Genomic DNA, 22,528 nt, shown 5'->3' on the forward strand with positions numbered 1-22,528 from the left:
AAAATAAATATTAAATATAAAATCAGAAAACACAAAAGAAAATTATTAACAAGATGATACATCAAATATTAACTTTAAAGTTATAATCAACTTCACAATGATTTGAGTTTAGCTTTTAACAGTTTCATTTTTATAAAATAAATAAATAAATATACTTATTAAATTAAAAAGGGTTTTCAAATTGGAGCTGTAATTAATGATAATGATTGTATGGATGGGACCAACAGATAATAATGGCAAGAAGTTTGTTCTTTTTTTCAATAAAAAGTGAAAGGGTTGTTGTAATTTCATTACAACCGAAGATCTTTCCCCATATCCATACGCAACTTTGGGGACAAGAAGAGCACGCATCTTCCAATTACATCCACAAAAACATTAAGCCTCGCTGCTCTGCAATTTCCCCCTCACACTCTTTTAACTGTTCTTCCCTTTTTTACCCTTCCACCACTACTACAACAAAGCAGCCATTTCAGTCGCTGACCCAACCACACCGACGACTGCAACCATAATCAATGGCTGCCGCGTTACATTTACAAACACACACTTGCTTCCATGGCACGTTCCAACTCTCACCTCCGCCACGACTTTCCGTTTCCTTCCCTTCTTTGTCCCGGTCGTTTCCATCTAACAGACGCTCCCTGTCCGCGCATGTTAAGGCGGCGGTGTCATCTTCGTCCACCACCACGTTGCAGGAAGGGATAGCGGAGTTTTACGATGAGTCGTCGGGGATTTGGGAAGACATATGGGGTGACCATATGCACCATGGATATTACGACCCGGGTTCCGATGTTTCGGGTTCAGATCATCGTGCCGCTCAGATTCGAATGATCGAAGAATCGCTCCGTTTCGCTGGAATATCGGGTTAGTTTTCCTTAAATATTTTTAAATATGTGTCAGTTTCTGTTGGAAGATACGAGAGTAGTGCCAAGTCCAATCATACAGGTGCTCCTTATAACTGTTCATTGACTGGACTATACGTCTATATGTCTGAAATTTAGGAAAATTTAGATAAAAATATTAAGCTTAAAAAATATATTTTTGTTCATAGAATTCAGATATACGTTGGATGGAGATACAAAAGTTCCAAGTCCGTGCAGGAAAAGATTGGTTAGGTTAGTAATATATTTGTAAGCAAAACGTGAATAAGAAAAATAGAGCATTGAAATTGACATCCAAACATGGCCCTAATAGTCATAGATGGTCGAAACTGATCAGTTTTTGTTGTACATCCAGATTTTTGTTGCCTTAATTGGAATGGATGAATAGTTCGTTTGTGTTTAATTATTTTCTCCTTATCCTCGGGACTCAATTGAAATATCTGAAATTGGGTTTGCAGATGACCCAGCAAACAGACCCAAGAGAATAGTTGATGTTGGGTGTGGGATAGGAGGCAGTTCTAGGTATCTAGCAAGGAAATATGGAGCAAAATGCCAAGGCATTACTTTGAGCCCTGTTCAAGCTGGAAGAGCCAATGCTCTTGCTAATGCTCAAGTACTAGCAGACCAGGCATGTATTCATACATTAAAGGCTTTTACCATTAGCCAAATGCAATAACTTATTTATTAGTATAACACGTAGCCGTATTAGCAGGTTTGTTTTGAAGTTGCAGATGCCTTGAACCAACCATTCCCTGATGACCAATTTGATCTTGTTTGGTCTATGGAAAGCGGAGAACACATGCCTGACAAACCCAAGGTTTGTAACTTTTTTTTTTTTAGTTTCATTTGGCACGATTTCTTTTAAATAATAACAGAAAATAGAATGCATCCATGCTTGAATTATCTGATAATATCATCTTAGATTGGTTATGTTTGGGGTTACAAATTGTGAATAAACTGGCAGTTTGTTGAAGAGCTGGTGCGAGTGGCAGCTCCAGGAGGCACAATAATAGTAGTGACATGGTGCCATAGGGATCTTGGTCCATCTGAAGAGTCTTTGCAGCCATGGGAGCAAAAGCTTTTAAACAGAATATGTGATGCTTACTATTTACCAGAGTGGTGTTCTACTTCTGATTATGTCAAATTATTTCAGTCCCTATCTCTCCAGGTATTTTATTCCTTCATTTTGCTACAAAAATTCATGTAATTCTTTTATTTTTGTCTTACTTGTATCTTTTCTTTTTTGTCATTATCATCGTTGATATTTATAGACAGTAGATAATTGTTTTTGGTTACTAACTATCCAATCAATAGTAGTTCTGAGAAATATTGTTTTTACATGAGCACTTTTGGGAACAACTTCCTTTGTGCATAATTTTTTGGGAATAATCTTGGAAGGCTGACAGAATTCTTGTGTCATTCCACTTTTGGGATGCCCTGTAAAGCATGGATTGAAGGTTTTGATGTGGAAATTGTCAAAGATATCTTCTTAACCTTTCTTTCAAAATGCAAGTGATTTCTCTTTATTTCTTTAATCAACAACCGCTGCGTTGATATTAAAAAGTAGTTAAAATACTTCAAGTGAATGTAACTTTCATTAACTGCCATTATACCCATAATTTATGTAAGTTATCTTCCATTTTCTCTTGTCCAAGTAACCACTTTTAATTTTACTACCTACCATTTTAGAACATTAATACTCATTTTCTTTTCATAAGTTCCTTGAAAGCACTTTCTTTTCATAATTTCATTTTTCAAGGTTTATAAATAAAAGTTTGAGTGTCTCATTTACGAGACTTTTTTGATCTTTTAGCGAACTTAGCTCTATAAAATTTTCTCTGCAACTTTCTTTCTATAATCACAACCACCACCATAGCTTTTATCTTTCTCAATCCTTTATTGCGTCCATCACCACTGCCTACCATCACAGTTGTTTTCCAGAATTTGTTCCGATCTTCCTCTCATCATCTCTCCATGACGTCTCATTTTTCTAGATTGTAACATCTCCTCACTTTACTTAAATAAATCTTTACATATATTTTGATAGATTTAAATAAATTTTAACATATTCATGTATTAGTATCATATCCGTGTCTCTTTTTCATATTGCATTTTTAATGTTCGTGCTTGATGCAATTAAGATGGTTGCATCATGTAACACCTTTGGGATGTAATGCAGGATATAAAGGCAGGAGATTGGACTGAGAATGTAGCACCCTTTTGGCCAGCAGTAATACGTTCAGCATTGACATGGAAGGGCTTCACATCGCTGCTACGAAGTGGTAATATTATATTTTTTTCAACAATCACGCTTTAATAGAATCATGAGATCAAAATAAATAAATAAACACCCTCTTAGAAGTAAATTATGATTAGCTTTCTCAGCCTTGGTTCTTAATTATGGGGTTGATTAGGATTAAAAACCATAAAAGGTGCACTGGTGATGCCATTGATGATCGAAGGTTTCCAGAAAGGGGTGATAAAGTTCGCCATCATTGCTTGCCGGAAGCCAGCTGAGTAGGCCATAACCCAAATCTTAATTTCTACTGTAATTCATCCGCTCAAATCTGTGTCAATGGTGAAGCTCCTATATGACTTTGCTTTAAACATCCCTTATGGTGTAAGGGAAAATGAGCAAATAAAGTTGAATAAAAAACTGATGCCACTGCAATACGTATGGAGTTTTGAAAAATTGTTTGTTCCATTTCTAACTCTTAAACATATACTTAAAACTACAGCATTTCCGATTAATATTGTGTCTAGATGAATAATAAGGCGCGCCGCTTGCTTTCCAAGCATAGCCAAATTACAGCAATGCAAATTGCAAAATCTCATACCTTTGTACCTTTTAGGAACACAAAGCTTGTCCCAAGATGCTTAATGGATATTTCGATGATCATTATTACCTGAATCCTACCAAAAAGAATTCTTCATTTTCTGCAACTCTTCAAACATATTGACAAGTATGAAAAAGACACTCATGCAGAATATAGGTACAAATTGTGCCACAGTTTTAATAACAATTTCCTTAGTAGGCTTAGAGAGGAGCTTGCTCTTCGAAGAAAAGAGTCGATTGCTAAGAGATTTTCTGATAACATAAAAGAAATTTCCTTTATTACGGCCCAACAGAGATGGTAGACCAAGATATCTACCATGATCTAACGATGTACTAACCCCAACAGAACTATGATAGAATTCCGATCTTGTAACTTAGTATTGGAGCATGATTCCCAATTTTTGAAAATTTACTGCCTACCAAGAACCAACTTCATAACTCGACAGAATATTTTTAGCATGCATTTCGTTTCATTAATAGAAAGACATTCCATACAGACGAGACTTAAATCAAGACAGATACCTAAAACAAGAAGAATGACTTGTACAAGACGAAGGCCTAAAGGCCAATGATTCCATCATCAAATCTACTAGACATGACAGGCTTCCAACTCTACAAACCACATCAGTTTTCCTTTCAAATAGTTGTGAGGGAGACTCTCACCTGTGTTGGAAAAATACGACTGTAAAACAAAATTGTTAGCACTGATTGAAAAATAAACCAAGCGCAAATAAAAGAAAGAATCACTATACCGTGGAAGAACTACTACTTTAGAAGTAAATTCGTACTAATCAGTGTAATCGTGTAGTGGGCGTTGCCCCTCAAGGTTAACACAGAACTTTAATATTGATACACCCGAATTAGGATGATGGAACACAATTGATATTACTCTTGTATGAGGAATTGCCCCAAGTTTCTCTAGCCAGAGCTTGGTCCTTCGCGAAAGGAAAAAGCCGACAGCCCCAGCAAATGTGCTAGCTGTCAATTTATGCTTTCTCAGTTCTTGCCACTTTTTGAACCGATGCTGAAGACTACTGGACCGAAGGATAGAATGAGTTTCAGCAGGTGCGAATTTCTGATAACAACTAGATTGACTAAACCTTCTTTGAGAAGGGTGATTGACAAATTGACTACTAGTGATGAGCCTTCCACTAACTGGCTCAAGTAGATTCTGGCTGGAATATGTTCTCCTATACTTCAAATTACCCACAAGCAAACCAATGTTATGGATAATCCTGCTTTTGTAATTTGATAGCTGAATGATTAACGGAAAGCAATATGCAAGCATTTCACTGCCCAAAAGAAAAAAAAAAAAAAAAAAAAGAGAGGATAGAGTTAGGGTAAGCAATCATGATTAAAATATGAGGGCGCAAGCAAAAATTTTGTTGAAGATGTGCCTCTATTTGCAAAGAAATGTGTAAAGTTTGCAGTTGCAGAAAAAACAATTATCAATTAAGCTTAAATGTGGGTTTCATTCAAGTCATTATTCATTTAATAAAAATGTGGTTTTGTTTTTGTACCATCCTTTTCTTTAACAACTAAACAAACAGAACCTGTAAAAATCAAAAGCTCTGTAAGCATAAAAACTGGACTCAACTGCTCCATATCATCAATGCTACTAATCAATTTAAGAAAAAATTTCATTCGCCATGGCAAACTTCAAAAAGACTCTGATTCTTCAAACATAAAGAAAGTCAGAAAGAATCCATCAAAAGACTCAAATGATTAAGTTTCATAGTATCTCTTAGAAAATAAAAATTATTTGACTTAGAAGAGACACCTAAAACCACAAAGGAAAACATGGGAAAAGAATCAAATCAAAAAAAAAAAGATGGGTATTTATGCTGTGGAACGAAAAAAATCGTAACAACAGCATCTAAGTTCATTGAGACAAAAAATCAAACACTTTAAACACTTTCCAAAGAAGAATAAGAAAAAGAAAAAACCCTAAAAAAGAAAAGAGAGACTAACCATGAGAGCTTGTGAGAAGAATGCTGCATAGAGACTGGGATTTGAGAAAGGAAAACAAAAGAGCTTAACAGGGCTGAGCACAAGTTTATAAGAAAAAGGGTTTTGGCAGAAGGGTTTTAGAAATGGAAGAAATCCCAAATGTTTGGCTACACGCCTACACGATTAGCGTTAATTACACACGGGACTTTAGTGGTTGGGTCCAACGAAAAATGTAACGCCGAATAGTACTTCCACAGCCCATGCCATACCGTTCCATGAACAAAGAGTGCAAAATTAATGCTAATATAGTAATTGTGGATTGAGCATTAGCTCGATTAATATAAAATTATTATTAATATAAAATGACGTAAGTTTAAGTGTATTAAAATATATTATCTACTTATTTATAATGAGTAATTCTAAGTCTGTGTCAAAAAGAATAAATATGATTAAAAACTTATAATAATATTATTTTTAAAAAGAAGAAGAAAAGAAGCTAAAATACCAATTGAATTACGTTTAGTAATAAAATTATGGGTGATTCACGTGGTTGGAATGTAAAATTTAAATATTTGGTTAATGAAATATAGTATTATCTAAAAACAATTTTTACTATATTGTTCTTATTATAAAATTTTATCTTGTTTAAATTTATTTTCTTTAACATTTTTTTAAAAAAAATTTTAAATGTGACTAACTTTTTTACCAAAGTCTATCTTTTTTGAGCTTAATATTGTTGTACAAACCCTCCCGACTTTTAGACAGGTCCTCGAGTCTGGACGAATAACTTGACCTATGAACAAGTTTAGTTGAACATGATTGGAGATTTAAACTAAAAAATTATAACATTTGAACTAACATATAATAAATCATTTATAATTTTTTCAACACTCAATTTATAATTATTGAATTTGAAAATTTGCAATAGAGAATATGAAGTTATTAAATGTTGATTGCAATATATTTGATAGAAAATTTAAACTTTTAAGTCTTATATTAAAAATAAGCATTAGTTTTAATTTATTTTATTTAGGATATATTTACTATTTTTAAATTGAAGTATATTTGAATAATTAAATTGTTGTATTAAAAATTGAATTATATTTTAGTTGTCAAAGTTACTGAGTGAGAAGGATAAGAAAAATAAGAGATTTTGGTTTTAATTATAATTATTTTTGTGTGTGAAAAGAATTATATTGATTAATATAATAAGAATAAAAGGGTAATTTTAACTTCAATTTTAAATTCCGTCTATGAGATTACACCCTCTTACGACATCTTATCATTATTTAAGAATGTAAGATTATGGGATAGTTAAAATGTTGAGAACCTTAACATAATAATCTCATTTTGAACTATAACATTACATGCCATACTCTTAGATTCAGCCAACCAAACACCCACTAAAAGTAACTTGATGTTTGTTTTGACTTATATGAAGCAGTGGTTAAAACTTTTGTCAAACAACTATTTGACACGAGTTCAAAATCATGTGACCCCATCTCCAACCCTAATTATTGTATAAAAAAAAGGTTAAACTTTGTAACATTCTCAAAATCTCTGTGGTTGTAACAATATTATTTTGAGCAATTATGAGTCGAATTTATCAGAAAAAATAAAATGTTATTTATAAGTGTTAGTGGAGAAGATAGTAAGAGACTAGAGAAAATTTAAAATACTGATGTATTGAGAAATATTAATCTAAGGTATAGAATAAACTGTAAGATTTACCAAAGTGTTGGGGTCAAGGCAAGAAATTAAAAGTATAAAAGAAATAAATTTTAAGCAACTCACATGAAAAAAAGATTATATTTTCACCTTTCACTTTTGATTCTTTAAGTTAAAAGAATTTTTTAGAGTAAATATACTAATAACGATAAAGGAGAATCAAATTAGTATAAGGTCAAATAGATAAAAAAAAAACCAACATATAAAAATGAAAACGGAATATCCACACATACGTACAAACCTTAAAAAGGATTTTTAATAAAATTTTATCCCACAAGCTATAAATATATTATGTTGGCAAAAGCTGAGGTCCCAAAATGATAAAGCCTCTGTGTACATTATGTAAATTTATTCTAACTTAAATTCCATCATGTGTGAAGTTATTTTAGTATATGATCTTTTGTAATGTTTACCTGCACTTGAATATAACATCTTTATATTTGTTGAGAAAGGAATTTAAAGGAAAGAGTAATAGATGAAACATATGATCTCCAATTAAACTGAGTTGAAATAACATATAACCAACCAGCTTGATTCCAAAGGATTCCCCACATTCCATGTCAACCATAATGGTTTCCCCTATGATCCTTCTAGATACGCCCATCAAATAATGATTGTAGTTTCACCTTACCACTTTTCACAAGCTTCTCGATTTCTTTAGGAGGATTTAGCCCCAATCTTTGTGCTCTTTCCCATCGACCCAGCCGCGTTATCCCTATGCATGGTCCGTACGCCATGTTCATGTCGAATTCCCTTAACGCTTTCTCTTCCTCTTCAATATCATCATCTGCTTCTCACAAACATTGTTTCGGTTTTATAAAATACCCATTTCTTGAGGGGCAAAAGAAAAAAAAAAAAAAAAGAAAAGAAAAAAGAGACTGACCTTTGAGATCCAGAGAAACGCCATGGGGCAGTTGGGCGATATCAGTAGCGGCAGGTTTGGTTGCCTTTGAGGATTTTGATTTGGAGATGCCTCCCGTTGGGTTTGTCTTCTTTTGCTTGTAGAAAGCCTTCATGTTCTTCGATGGTGTCGCCATTCCTTCTCTTGAAATTCACGAATTTTCTTCTTCTTGGGCTGTCGTATTTATCTGCGTGTAACTAACATCATCGGATAAGATTAAGCAGACTCGATTTTTTTTTTTTTTTTACGTTTCTATATTTATTTTAGTAATATTAAATAATTTGTTAAATTTTGATTTAATTATTTTAATTTTGAAAATTATTAAATTGAACTTAAAACATTTGAATGATAGAAACAAATAATCTGAAATAAAGAATGCCAAAAATTAAATTCGAAATTTGAAAATTTTAGACCCGAATCTAAAACGACTCAAACTCGAAATAGAAGTTAATTTCACCCAGTTGTTATGATCGAGAACAACTATGCTACTCAAAAAGGATGAGCTTTTCGCACAAAACAACATATATTTACATATATAAATAAAATAATATATGTAAAATACCATATTTTTAAAAAAAATTATTGTTGAAAATTTTGACATATACTTTTTGTTAGATTATAAACAATTTGAATTATGAAAAGGAAAATTAAGATTTAAAAGTAATTTTAACTTCTTGATGTAAAATAATATTAATTCAACTAATCAACATAATAAAGAAGTTGAAACCAAATGCACATCTGATTTATTCAATCATCTGCTCAAGTTCTGCAAATATGTTTGGTTATCATCTAATATGAGTTCATCAGGTCGGCAAAGAACAATCATGCACACATATCAGCAATAATAACAACTGGCAACCTATATATCTAACACTCACACATGAATCCAAGGAACATAACTTGATATACATTAAAAAAAAGAATCGTCATAGAAAACATCTATTTCAAAAATCGACCATCATCAAACATATCATAAATCCTACTAATTGAACAATGGGTGTTTGTGGGATGGGATTCTGTCTGAAATTGGGAAGGCCTTTACTTCCAAGTGTTTTTATGATATTTTCAAGCAGTGGATCATCTACATATCATATATACACCCCTTTGTACATCATAATATTTTTAGAATCAAAATGATTAAAATGGTTCAATTGACACCAATCGTGTAGAATAATATATTGAATTCTACTGTCTTAATCATACCTCATATCATGAATCCACATAAAGCTCCTCAGCCAAATGATTTTATAAAGATTGTCATAACAGCTTGAAGCCAGATGAATCCAATCAGGCAGATACCGAAGAACTAAACCCCATGGCAATGCATCTCCCAGGTCATGCACTACGCTGCAACCAAAGTAAACATTACACTTCGTTTCATAAAAGAGTCCATGAAGATGGGCTTCAACAAACTTATTTCTATACTTTTTCATATACAATCAAGCGTCACTAATCTTGCATTCAACTGATTCTATGTATTAAGCTTTCTTCATTTTGTGTGAAAATCCATTCATTTCAGCAGGAGTATGGCGTATGGAATTCAAAAGCACACGGGACACTGACAAAACATCGAAGGAACAAGTAATAGTGATGCTACTGCTAATGTGGCAGCAGACAAAAATTTGCATTCGTAAACGATGGTATCCTCAAAGTAACAGTTATCTAATGGCAGACATCTCTAATTTACACGTTTAAATATGTAATAGATACAGAACATATAGCACAAGAAAACACATAGGTAGTTCACTTTATTAAAAGTTGAGTGATTACATTTTGGAAACACCTATCATGACAAATCAGTCTCATTTGAATCTGTAGCAAGCATGCTTCTAAGCACTTCTTCTTCCCATCCCCAATATAAGATATGTAACTAGAAATGCTAACCTTAAGATAAGTCATCATTGAATCTACATAGAAGAAGGCCTATAGTCCCCTTAAAGATCAGTTGGCTGCAGGATTTTCCCTTGATCAGCTTTCTACCATTGCCTAAAGGTCAATTTGTAGCCTCTTTCTTCAAATGTCCCACATTTGTCCACTCCAGGAAATAAGAAATAGGACCTAAATAAAATGTATTAGGTCCCCAACAAGGTTTCCTATCTCCCTCTGAAGTTGAAATTACAACTGAGACAGACTTAGAGCCAAACAACCAGAAAGGATGACTTCTTACAACAGAAATCAGCCAGGCTGGAGGATCATCAAATATATGAGCCAGGCAATTCCTTGTATAAGCTCATTGATTTGAATACTTGTAGCCTCTCCAAGGTTAGTGCAATATTATCCATGCCAGCCTCTAGTCAAGAAGTTGCTACAACCATGTAACAATGCTTTATTAGGAATGTGCCTCCAAGATTTTGCGGTCCAACTTTCATGCCAACGTGAACCAGATTCAACCAAGAGTTAGCTTTTCCATTCCAGAGCATTTTAAGCATCATAAGGGAAAAAAAAAAAAAAACACACACACACACACATTATCATACAATTAAAAGCATGATGGATTGCAAACTTCAGAAGACCCAATTTAGCAATATAGTCTTCTTCATTTCTCAATATTCACTTACCAGCTGAGGTTCCCGTGAACTCTTGCAACAACCATAGGCATTCAGCTTTGTCCAACTAAAGGGAGAAATGCCCCTAATAGTAACTTCATACATCTAGAAAAAGAACCATAATGAACGAGCACTTCCAAACTTGATCTTCTTCCTCTGAGGAAACTCATGGTAACCAAAATTTTCAATAATTGTTAAAACCTCAAATAAGCATTGGTATTAATGAATTAGACTTGGTTTAAAATTCAATATCTCAGTCATCAAATCAGGTTATCAGTTGTCCATTTATTTCACAAATCAATAAATTGGAGTTATCAGCTATAAGTTTGCTTTGACGAACTATATCGCCACATGATTCATGCCTCGAGTCTGGCCTTAGTGATTTTAATTCTATGAGGGGATCTGTTATCACATTTTTACTGCATATTTCTTTAGCTGGTTGAACATGCTTCCACCAAAAGTCAGAGAGTGCCGATTTCAGAACATTCCAGTATTTTACATCTCGGTAAATCCTAAATAGACTGCTTCCGTTAGGAGTCCAAACATAGAAATCCATCCATTCCCGGTCCATGATTTCCATTAAACCCTGAGCTTGTGGAATGCAATAGAGGGGGATGCGCTTCCAAGGGAAAGCCTGGCTCATATCCCCACCAAAAAATGGACATTTTATCTCCAATACTCCCCCGGGAGGCAACCCATAAACAAACCTGTTCACCAAGCCATCAGGTGAAGCTGCTAACCAACTGTCTTCAGGATTCATCTTACCATAAACCTGAAATTCAGGAAACTCAATTGTATTCCCAGTAATCAGTTTATATCTTTCAAGTGCTTCCTCTTCTTTGATATTGCTCCAACATGTAGCTAAGTTACCAGAAAAATGCTCAATCGCCCCAAGTTTCTCTAGCCAGAGCTGGGTCCTTCGCAAAGGCCAAAAGCCTATAGCCCCAGCAAATGTGCTAGCTGTCAATTTATGCTTTCTCAGTTCTTGCCAATTTTTGAACCGATGCTGAAGACTACTGGACCGAAGGATAGAATGAGTTTCAGCATGTGCGAATTTCTGATAACAACTAGATTGACTAAAACTTCTTTGAGAAGGGTGATTAACAAATTGACTACTAGTGATGAGCCTTCCACTAACTGGCTCAAATAGATTCTGGCTGGAATATGTTCTCCTATACTTCAAATTACCCACAAGCAAACCAATGTTATGGATAATCCTGCTTTTGTAATTTGATAGCTGAATGATTAAAGGAAAGCAATATGCAAGCATTTCACTGCCCAAAAGAAAAAAAAGAGAGGATAGAGTTAGGGTAAGCAATCATGATTAAAATATGAGGGCGCAAGCAAAAATTTTGTTGAAGATGTGCCTCTATTTGAAAAGAAATGTGTAAAGTTTGTAGTTGCAGAAAAAAAAATTATCAATTAAGCTTAAATGTGGGTTTCATTCAAGTCATTATTCATTTAATAAAAATGTGGTTTTGTTTTTGTACCATCCTTTTCTTTAACAACTAAACAAACAGAACCTATGAAAACCAAAAGCTCTGTAAGCATAAAAACTGGACTCAACTGCTCCATATCATCAATGCTACTAATCAATTTAAGAAAAAAGTTCATTCGCCATGGCAAACTTCAAAGAGACTCTGATTCTTCAAACATAAAGAAAGTCAGAAAGAATCCATCAAAAGACTCAAATGATTAAGTTTCATAGTATTTCTTAGAAAATAAAAGTTATTATTTGACCTAGAAGAGACACCTAAAACCACAAAGGAAAACATGGGAAAACAATCAAATCGCAAAAAAAAAAAAAGAAAAAGAAAAAAAGATGGGTATTTATGCTGAGGAATGAAAAAAATTGTAACAACAGCATCTAAGCTCATTGAGACAAAAAATCAAACACTTTAAACACTTACCAAAGAAGAATAAGATATAGAAAAAATTCCTCAGAGAGAAAAGAGAGACTAACCATGAAAGCTCGTGAGAAGAATGCTGCGTAGAGACTGGGATTTGAGAAAGGAAAACAAAGAGTAATTTACATCGATTTCAACCTTTAATTTGAGAAATGAAACGAAAGAGCTACAGGGCTGAGCTCAAGTTTATAAGAAAAAGGGTTTATAGGAGGAAGGGTTTTAGAAATGGAAGAAATCTCAAACGTTTGGCTACACGATTAGCGTTAATTACACACGCGACTTTAGTGATTGGGTCCAACGAAAAATGTAACCCCGAACAGTACTTCCACAGCCCATGCCATACCGTTCCGTGAACAAAGAGTGTAAAATTAACGCTACTATAGTAATTGCGGATTGAGAGTGGGTATGGGGCGGTAATGTTATGCTGTGTGGTGCGGTGCGGTGCGTTTAATTTATTTTTTTATATTATAGTATTATTATAGTATCTAATTTTATCATCACCGCTATTTTTATATTAACAGCAGGTAAACGTACCGTTCATCCAAACTCACCCTAAGTATTAGCTCGATTACTATAGAAATTATTGTCAATATAAGAGGATGTGAGTTTGAGTGTACTGAAATGCATTATCCACTTATTTATAGATTAAGGAGGGAGTATAAGTAATTCTAAGTATTGTGTTAAAAAAGAATAAATATGATCAAAAACTTATAATGAGATTATTTTAAAAAAAAAGAAAAAGAAGAAGCTAAAATACCAATTGAATTACGTTTCGTAATAAAAATATGGTGGCTCATGTGGTTAGAATGTAAAATTTAAATATTTGGTTCTGAAATATAGTATTATCTAAAAACAATTTATACTATATTGTTCTTATTATAAAATTTTATCTTGTTTAAATTTATTTTCTTTAATAGGTTTTTTTAAATTTTAAATGTGCCTAATTTTTTACTCAATTCCATCTTTTGGGCTTAATATTGTTGTCCAAACCTCTCGACTTTCAAACAGGTCTTGAGTTTGGACGAATAACTTGACCTATAAACAAGTCTAGTTGAATATGATTGGAGATTTAACTAAAAAATTATAACATTTGAATGAAAATATAATAAATCATTTATAATTTTTTCAACACTCAATTTATAATTATTGAATTTGAAAATTTGCAGTAGAGAATATGAAGTTATTAAATGTTGATTGCAATATATTTGATAGAAAATTTAAACTTTTAAGTCTTATATTAAAAATAAGCATTAGTTTTAATTTATTTTATTTAGGATATATTTGGGTTTTTTACCTATGGTATTAAAAGAAAAAAACTTAAATAATACAACTTTAAATTTAAATACTAAAATGGTATGACCAGGGTAGTCACGCCACCGCCAGAGGCGGCATTACCTTGGTTTCTGACACAAAACAAAAAAAAAAGCTGAAATGAAAAAAAAAAAGGCTGCAGATATTGGTGGTGGGCCTGCCACAGGCGGCACCGATGGTGCCAGTGCCAGTGGCGTCACCACTGCTCCATTGCCACCGGATATGACTTTTCAATCATGGGGGTTTTGGAAGGATTTGGCTTCTTCTCTATTTGGGACCATATATTATGGTCCCCTAGCTCATTTGGGGAAGAAAGGAGAGAAAAGAAAGAAAGAAGAGAAGAAGAAAAGGAGTAACCAGACGTGAGGGAAGGGAAGAAAAAAGAAAAAGAAAAAGAAAAAGAGAAGGAGAAGAAGAGGGAGGGAAGGAAAAAGAAGGAAAAAAAGAGTAAATTTTTTTTAAACAAGTATTTTAGACACTACACTATTATTATTGTTGATTTGAATTTAATTTAATTTAGATTTAATTTGTAAATTTATTTTTTTGCAAGGTGTTATTTGATTAAAAGAGATATTAAGGTATGTTTGTATTTATTTTATATTTTTATTCATTCATTCTTAATTTATTTTTAATTTTTATTGAAGTAAAAAACTTATGTATGTTATGTGTAAAGAACGCTTTATTATTATTATTTTATGTAACTTATTTGTTAAGTGTGTTTGAGTTGATTAGATATATTTTTATAAAATTTCTTTGGCATGTTATATTCTGATTATTTTAATTTTTTTTATTTTTATGTGATGTGGTTTTTGTAAAATAGTATAAAAAGAAAATATGAAAAATATATTAATGAAAAATAAAATACGAAAAGAAATAGAATATGAAAAAATAGAATAAAATACGAAAAATAGTATAAAAATAATATAAAAATAAAATACAAAAATAGTATATTTTAAAAATAAAATCTGAAAATTTTAAAAATATAAACAAAGGGACAAAATTAAGGTTATTTAAAAACATTAAAATAATATATTTGAAACATTATGTACTTGTACAAAATAAGATAAAAATAAAATACGAAAATAGTATATTTAAAAATAAAATACGAATATTTTAGAAATACAAACAAATGAACAAAATTAGGGTTATTTAAAAACACTAAAATAATACATTTGAAACTTTATGTACTAAAATAAGATAAAAATAAAATACGAAAATAGTATATTTTAAAAAATAAAATCCGAATATTTTTAAAATACAAACAAAGGGACAAAATTAGGGTTATTTAAAAACACTAAAATAATACATTTGAAACATTATGTACTAAAATAAGATAAAAATAAAATACTAAAATAGTTTATTTTAAAATTAAAATCCAAATATTTTAGAAATACAAATAAAGAGACAAAATCAAGGTTATTTTAAAATACTAAAATAATACATTTGAAACATTATGTACTAAAATAAGATAAAAAATAAAATACGAAAATAGTATATTTAAAAATAGAATCGAAAATTTTAAAAATTTTAGAAATACGAAAATTTTTATTTCCCAATGAATTTAATTAAAATATTTTACTTATTAAATTAAAATATTATATGAAATTTTTTATTTCCCAATAAATTAAATTAAAATATATTGAACTACATGCGGGTTTATTAAATATATTATATTTTAAAGCAAAATATTTTACTTATTTTATATATTTTAAATTATAATAAAATATTTGTATTTGAGTTGAATATATTTATTTTTTAATGTAGTATAGCAAAAAATATGTTGTTGAAAATACTGTTTGCTATTTTTGTAATTAAAAGCAATATATAAAATTTAGTTATTTTAATAAATATTTAAAATCCATCAAACATTAAAATTACTAATCGAAATTTATGTTGAAATTGCAGGCATCGCAATGGCTTCATTGATCAAGAAGGATATTCCTCACATATATGACACAGTTAATAAGATGGTAAAATATTGTTATTTGTTAATCACGGGTTCCATTAAAAAAAGATTTACGTAATTTAAGGAAATAAATTATATTATTATAACTATTTTCTATAATTTAATATTGTCAGGACTCGTACCGCGTATTAAGGGGTCGGATGAATGGTTTAGGATATTCCCCAGATGCACGACTGATGCCCTACTTAGAGCTAGCTGGATTCGGGTTAGCAGCATTGACCCGGACGTTCGATTTGCGGTATGATTTAATATCCGCATTGGTCGAGCGTTGGCGACCGGAGACCCACACTTTTCATTTGCCATGCGGGGAGTGCACTGTCACTCTAGAGGATGTTGCGTTGCACTTTGGGCTCTCAATTGACAGGGATGCCGTCACGGGTGTAAGTGCGATAGCTAAGCCGGCCGCATTTTGTTATAGTCTACTAGGAGCCTCGCCCGGCGGTGCTGATTTTACTTTTTCGGAGTTGAAATTTACATGGCTAAAAGCCAATTTTCAGCATTTATCAGTTAATGCCACTGGATAAGAGTTGGTGTGTGCAGCTCGAGCGTACGTTATGTATATCATAGGGGGTGTACTGATGCCCAATTCCAACAACAACAAGGTTCATCTCCAGTATTTACCTCTATTAGCTGATTTGCGTAATGTTCGCTCGTATAGTTGGGGTTCGCAGTTCTGGCTATGTTGTATCGTGAGCTTTGTCGGATGACAAAGCCTGATGTCGTAGACATGGGTGGATGCCTTGTATTGTTGCAATCATGGGCTCTTTATCGGATGCCATTTTTGGCATCGGTTAGTCACCAACCATACGTATTTCCGCTAATTAACAGGTGATAAAATTTAACTTGTTAGCAATTGACAATTTCTTTATAATGATACTATTCTAACGATACTATATTTACTTGAAAATTATTTTCGTAGATAGAGTATTTATCCGAGTATCGGGAGGTCGTACACTGTCCCGATATATCGTCGAATGATTAAACAACATGCCGAGGAAGGGGTAAGCTATTCAAATATTCATGACATGTAATTGCTTTGTATATCTTGCTTGAATGGTGTTAAATTTTAACCATGGTATTAATCATACAGTTTATATGGATGCCATATCGTAGACCAGAAATTGCGGCTATTATACCCTCGTCTGCCTACGTTGATTCTCAATTGTGGTGTACTAACGCACCAATTATCAATTTCAATGTAGTCGAGTGGTACCACGGGGATCGAGTACTACGACAGTTTGGTTGCATCCAATATATCCTGGATCCGCCAATGCAGGTGGGGGAGGTTCACGACATCAATAAGAAAGGGAAACATGGACAACATTGGGGGGTTATGCACCAAAGATTTGTTGTGGTGTGGAAGAATCGAATGGCTCAAAGACCTCAGATGGATATTTCTTCCGATTTGTGACCATCGTTAGAGTACATACAATGGTACTCTAGCATGGGGAAGCCATATTTACTTGGCGGGTAGTCGGCTATAATCCCCCCGCATGTGCAGCGATCTGAGGCATACGAGCCAATGGCCGATATAGAGCCTGATGCACAACCAGATCCCGAGCTTGACCTAGAGCCGGAGACCAAGTCTGAGCAATCGTATTCACATTCGGCTAATACTTCTTATCATCCGAATTTTCAGAGTAATGACTATTTACTGGGCTCGTCATCGCATTCACATTCGGCCGATACTTCTTATCATCTAGATTTGCCGGGTAATGACTATTTTCCGGGCTCGTCAGAGGGCGAATACCATTATGGGTTTGATATCTTTGGGTCGTACCCACCGCAGCACAGCACTTCTCCCGGCCCATATCCACCGCATTATAGCACTACCACTGGCCCCTATCTGTTGCAGTACTCCACTCCTATTGGGTTGTATCCACCGCAGCATTGCACTCCTCCCGGATCAAGTTCATCGATGCCATTCGAGCCATATGATTTTTTTTCTATGTATCAGACACCCTCACCTGTGACTGAAGAGGATGTTGGTCGTCGCAATCACCCACAACATGAACGTCGACCTCGGCAGAAATATACCCCTAAGACCACAGCATCGAACCATCAATTTTAGGGGTCTCTTGGGGTTTTGATATTAAAAAGTTTGTATTTTTTTGATATATTTAATTAGATTAATTGGAACTTTGAAAAGTGGAACAATATTTGACCATAACGTAAATTAGATTAATTTGGACATTTTTTAACATTAAAACACTAAAACTTGTAACAAATTTAGTCTACTAATACAAATTAAATACATTACAACATTAATCTAATTGGAACAAACTTTGCAATATAATTTTTTTATATAAATTAAATACATTAAAACATTAATCAAATTGGAACAAACTTTGCAATATAATTTTTTTATATAAATTAAATACATTACAACATAAGCTCAATTCCTACCAGATCGTGACGATTGTCCAACATGATAGTTTCGCTGCGGACATTTGTTCCAGGAATGACCAGCTAACCTGCATAATTCACAACGCTTACCGTCAGATTTCTCCCTAATGTTCATTTCATTGCAGATTCTGGATGATTGCGGACGACCTATCGGATTCTTGCGTAGCCTTCTGTCTGGGACAAGCTCGAAAGTCTTCAGAGGTACCTCCTACGTAGATAGGTCAGGTAAGACGGGGAACTCATTTTCCCAGACACGTAAAGTGCGCTCAAGTGTATATACGTCATTGATAAATTGTTCAACATTAAGGTTCACTTTAGCACACGCTGTCACGACATGCGCACATGGATAATGAAGTGTTTAGAATCTCCTACAATCGTACCGTCTGTTCCGGAGATCAACTTCATAGGACCTAGGTGGTATGCCGGGTCGACAACTAATGGTCTCCGTAACACGAAATGTTTCAAGGAGTCGTGAATATATTTCTATATTCATCGACCTTGCCATCTGACAGTTTACAACTATTGCATCTCTAACATCTTCAACAAACACGTGTCCTGCCTCCATCTGGTTGACTTGTTGCTGACCCATTCTTGGCATCAAGGTAGCCAACCTGTAGAATGTAGCCAAGAAGATAGATGAAATAGGAAGATGTCGTGTTTTCAACAACACAACGTTGACCCCCTCCACTAAGTTTATGGTCATTTGACCACAACGAAAGCCCTCGTCAAAACTTTGAGCCCATTGCCACGGCTCTATAGTACCCAACCACAGTCGGAAAGATGTATTCATTTGACCCTCCATGTTACTCTCAAGTCAAATCAGTCTTTGGCTAAAAATATGTGGCTCTAGCTCATGCGCTGTATATGTATAAAGAAAAGATAAGTTAAAGTATTGCCCTAAAACATTAAAGCTTATATTGAAAATATAAGGTAATCATTTACCCATTTTCAAAACTTTTCTCTTCCAGTCTGCATTCTTATAATCTCGATGGAAGTTAGTCGCGATATGTCGAATGCAGTAAACGGATCTCCATGGTACACCGGAACGTCTAATGGTAGTAATTAATCCTTTCCCTTTATCAGAGATGATGCAAATATTATCGTTGTTAATAACATACCTCCGCAGATTGGTAAAGAAGAATTCCCACGATTCCATGTTCTCCTTATCTACAATGGCAAATGCTATCGAGAGCACGTTCCTGTTACCTTCTTGAGCAGCCGCAAGAAGTAAGATCTGTGTATATTTTCCATATAGCCAGGTCTCATGCACTTGCACAAACGGCAGTGGGGAAATGCGCGTACACATGGATCAAAAGTCCAGAATATCCGATGAAAAAATCTTTTTCCTATCTGTAATTGGTCATCCAAGCCGTAATAAGGTCATGTCCGTAACTCAATTACAGTCCCTGGTACGTACTCTCGCATAGTGGCTATCCATCCCTGTAGCTCGTTATACAACGCATCGACATCCCCATACAATTTCTCTATTGCCATCTGTTTAGCTATCCACGCCTTTCGATATGATACTTGATACTAAAATCGTGCCTGCATTTCGGCTATTAGTACTGAAACTTTAATTGTCGGCATGTCCTTCACCATTGGCATGGTACACATACAGATAGTTTTGGAATCAAGTTTTCGATGATCTTCTGACATACGTGTTGATGTGCATGTGTGAAGCCCAACAAATTTGCGTATCTCCCACATCTGCGAATTTTGAATAAATGCAGCTCATACCTACCAATTGCAGCCTTCTGCCGACTTCTAACAGTCCCCAATATATAATGTCGATTTAGACACTGCAACTTTGTAATCCACTGATATATTCATGCTATACCGCTTAATAGCAAAAACACACTCTTTTTTACTTTCGAATATCTGGCCTACGAACAACTCCTCAGGTTCCGAACTTACGGTCAGCTGGTGAGCAGGAAGCATTTCAGGGTACTCCGAGAACTCAGCTGCATGCGCCGAGTCGGGGTCTATGAGCGACATGTGTGGCCCAGGATTATTGTGTATCATAATGCGTCACATCTGGTTCCCGACCGATGACGCGTTAATGTTTCCATTGCCATTCACGTCTTCATCGTCAATATCATCGGGGACATCGTCCACATCGGGATCAGTATCACTATCGACCTCTTGATCACAAGGATCACTACTATTGTATCCATCATCACCAACCACATCAATATCGGGCGTAACATTAAGATCGATATCAATCCTACGTATAGTCGATTCACTATCATCGTACGATGTTGGAGCCACCATGCACGGTTCTTGAGCTCCATGTTCTTCATCATATGCATTGAGATCATCATTTTGCTCCATACCGGTTAACTCAGCAAATAAGTGAATCAGTGCATTTTTGTCATTCCCATTCCCACAGTAAAGAGTGATCATTTTCTCCACGTATTCGTCGTCTACAAGTTCCATTTCGGTGAATTTGATGGGATCTGTCGAAATTGGAAACTTGTAAAAAAGTTTCGAGATATTTCTCCCACAACGTCTAACAATTTTTGCGTTAATCCTTCCCTTCATATCATCCAACAAGACATTTCTATTAAATCTCATTGCTATTTCTTGCCGACATTCAAATATGCATCCAACAGTTGTTGTCAAGATGATTCCATTGAAATAACGCATACGAAAAACTGATTATCCATCTTAAATACTCATTCTGTTAAAAAATAAACAAAATTTCTCAAAACAATTTTGAACAGCAAATAAATTACTTAAATAAAAATTAATTAATCAATATACAATTTTAAATATATTAAAATAAAACATAACATTCACAATAAACACATAATTAATCTAAATACAAAACTTACTAAAAATCATAATAAACAAAATAACTTTTAAAACAAAACATAAAAATAACACTAAACAAACTATATTAATACTAACAAAATAATTTTTTCTTATCATAATCTGTTCTATTTAAAAATAACAAAAAAAAATAGAAAGATACCTTTTATTTCTTCTCTTCTTTCTCCCTCTCTTCTCTTCTGTAATATTTTTTTTGCTGAAATTTTTTTTCCTTCTTTCTTTTTTTCTTCTCTTCTCCCTCCCTCTCTTCTTCTGCAAGTTTTTTTTTCACTGTTGTGTGCTTCGTTTTAACACTGAGGTGTTAAATAGGGGATTGGGGTGTTGGTGCTACCTCTGCCACGTCATCAACTGGTGTCGCCTCTGGCAGAGGCAAGACCAGTGCTGCCTCTGACAGAGGCAATACCAGTATTTTATTTTATTTTTTTCAATTTTTTTCAGATTTAATTTTTTTTTTTTACTTTTTTCAACTGTTTGTGTCAGGTGGTAGGGTGGTCATGCCTCTGCCATAGGCGGCACCACCCTGCCCATACCATTTTCGTTAATAACTTGGCCTTAGTACCATTTTTGTATTTTTTTATTATTTTATATTATATAGGTAAAAAACCCAATATATTTACTATTTTTAAATTGAAATATATTTGAATTATCAAATTGTTGTATTAAAATTCAATTATATTTTGGTTGTCAAAGTTCTTGAGTGAAAATGATAAGAAAAAATAAGAGATTCGGTTTTTAATTATAATTATTTTTGTGTGTGAAAAGAATTATATTGATTAATATAATAAGAATAAAAGGGTAATTTTAACTTCAATTTTAGATTCATTTAAAATATTAGATAGTCTAAAAATGTGAGATTACATCCTCTCTTACAACATCTTATCATTATTTAATAATATAAGATTATGAGATAGTCAAAATGTTGAGAATCTTAACACAATAATCTCATTTTGATCTGTGACATTACATGCCATAATGTTAGATTCGGCCAACCAAACACCCACTAAAAGTAGCTTGAAGTTTGTTTTGATTTATATGAACCGGTGGTTAAAACTTTTGTCAAACACTAATTTAACATGAGTTTAAGATCATGTGACTCCATATCCAACACTAAATATTGTATAAAAAAAAGTTAAACTTTGTAACATTCTCGAAAACCCTGTGGTTGTAACAGTATTATGTTGAGCAATTATGAGTCGAATTTGTCAAAATAAATAAAATGTTATTTAAAAGTGTTAGTGGAGAAGATAGTAGGAGACTAGAGAAAATT

At 33.5% G+C, this 22,528-nt stretch overlaps 4 protein-coding genes across 8 annotated transcripts; 1 reads left to right on the forward strand and 3 right to left on the reverse strand.

The window, feature by feature from the left end:
• Positions 1-281: 281 nt before the first annotated feature.
• Positions 282-3,570, forward strand: LOC108461158 (tocopherol O-methyltransferase, chloroplastic). The gene is made up of 6 exons (XM_017760884.2): positions 282-861; positions 1,337-1,506; positions 1,591-1,695; positions 1,843-2,046; positions 3,058-3,160; positions 3,293-3,570. The coding sequence occupies exons 1-6, from the start codon at positions 513-515 to the stop codon at positions 3,397-3,399; spliced, it is 1,038 nt and encodes a 345-aa protein (XP_017616373.1). The 5' UTR covers positions 282-512; the 3' UTR covers positions 3,400-3,570.
• Positions 3,571-4,164: 594 nt separating this feature from the next.
• Positions 4,165-5,935, reverse strand: LOC108461159 (uncharacterized). Of its 3 annotated transcripts, none has more exons than XM_017760887.2 (3): positions 5,686-5,935; positions 4,467-5,006; positions 4,165-4,377 (listed from the first exon to the last, which is right to left on the reverse strand). In XM_017760887.2, the coding sequence occupies exons 1-2, from the start codon at positions 5,712-5,714 to the stop codon at positions 4,502-4,504; spliced, it is 534 nt and encodes a 177-aa protein (XP_017616376.1). In that variant the 5' UTR covers positions 5,715-5,935; the 3' UTR covers positions 4,165-4,377; positions 4,467-4,501. The 3 variants fall into 3 exon arrangements, with proteins under 3 accessions (XP_017616376.1, XP_017616378.1, XP_017616375.1); XM_017760889.2 differs by having other exon boundaries at positions 4,165-4,396; XM_017760886.2 differs by having other exon boundaries at positions 4,165-5,006.
• A 1,929-nt stretch (positions 5,936-7,864) lies between these two features.
• On the reverse strand, positions 7,865-8,504 carry LOC108461246 (uncharacterized). The gene is made up of 2 exons (XM_017761017.2): positions 8,276-8,504; positions 7,865-8,179 (listed from the first exon to the last, which is right to left on the reverse strand). The coding sequence occupies exons 1-2, from the start codon at positions 8,427-8,429 to the stop codon at positions 7,983-7,985; spliced, it is 351 nt and encodes a 116-aa protein (XP_017616506.1). The 5' UTR covers positions 8,430-8,504; the 3' UTR covers positions 7,865-7,982.
• A 994-nt stretch (positions 8,505-9,498) lies between these two features.
• LOC108461245 (uncharacterized) lies at positions 9,499-13,091 on the reverse strand. 3 transcript variants are annotated; one of them, XM_053024304.1, is made up of 4 exons: positions 12,803-13,091; positions 10,852-12,113; positions 10,178-10,655; positions 9,499-9,640 (listed from the first exon to the last, which is right to left on the reverse strand). In XM_053024304.1, exon 2 carries the CDS (start codon positions 12,107-12,109, stop codon positions 11,105-11,107), a length of 1,005 nt encoding a protein of 334 aa, XP_052880264.1. In that variant the 5' UTR covers positions 12,110-12,113; positions 12,803-13,091; the 3' UTR covers positions 9,499-9,640; positions 10,178-10,655; positions 10,852-11,104. The 3 variants fall into 3 exon arrangements, with proteins under 3 accessions (XP_052880264.1, XP_052880265.1, XP_052880263.1); XM_053024305.1 differs by lacking the exon at positions 10,178-10,655; XM_053024303.1 differs by lacking the exon at positions 9,499-9,640 and having other exon boundaries at positions 10,012-10,655.
• Between the last annotated feature and the right edge of the window lie 9,437 nt (positions 13,092-22,528).

This window comes from Gossypium arboreum, chromosome 13 (genome assembly GCF_025698485.1).
Source record: "Gossypium arboreum isolate Shixiya-1 chromosome 13, ASM2569848v2, whole genome shotgun sequence".
NCBI lineage: Eukaryota > Viridiplantae > Streptophyta > Magnoliopsida > Malvales > Malvaceae > Gossypium > Gossypium arboreum.

Excerpts from the sequence above, each read along its gene's own strand:
- LOC108461159 (XM_017760887.2), bottom strand. The coding sequence starts at position 5,714 with ATGCAGCATTCTTCTCACAAGCTCTCATG. Across the intron at positions 5,007-5,685 it reads TCTTCTCACAAGCTCTCATG|TGAAATGCTTGCATATTGCT; the intron begins GTTAGTCTCTCT and ends TCTTTTGGGCAG.
- LOC108461245 (XM_053024305.1), bottom strand. The coding sequence starts at position 12,109 with ATGCTTGCATATTGCTTTCCTTTAATCATTCAGCTATCAAATTACAAA.
- LOC108461246 (XM_017761017.2), bottom strand. The coding sequence starts at position 8,429 with ATGGCGACACCATCGAAGAACATGAAGGCTTTCTACAAGCAAAAGAAG. Across the intron at positions 8,180-8,275 it reads CGTTTCTCTGGATCTCAAAG|ATGATGATATTGAAGAGGAA; the intron begins GTCAGTCTCTTT and ends TGTGAGAAGCAG.
- LOC108461158 (XM_017760884.2), top strand. The coding sequence starts at position 513 with ATGGCTGCCGCGTTACATTTACAAACACACACTTGCTTCCATGGCACG. Across the intron at positions 1,507-1,590 it reads CTCAAGTACTAGCAGACCAG|GTTTGTTTTGAAGTTGCAGA; the intron begins GCATGTATTCAT and ends CCGTATTAGCAG. Across the intron at positions 2,047-3,057 it reads TTCAGTCCCTATCTCTCCAG|GATATAAAGGCAGGAGATTG; the intron begins GTATTTTATTCC and ends GATGTAATGCAG.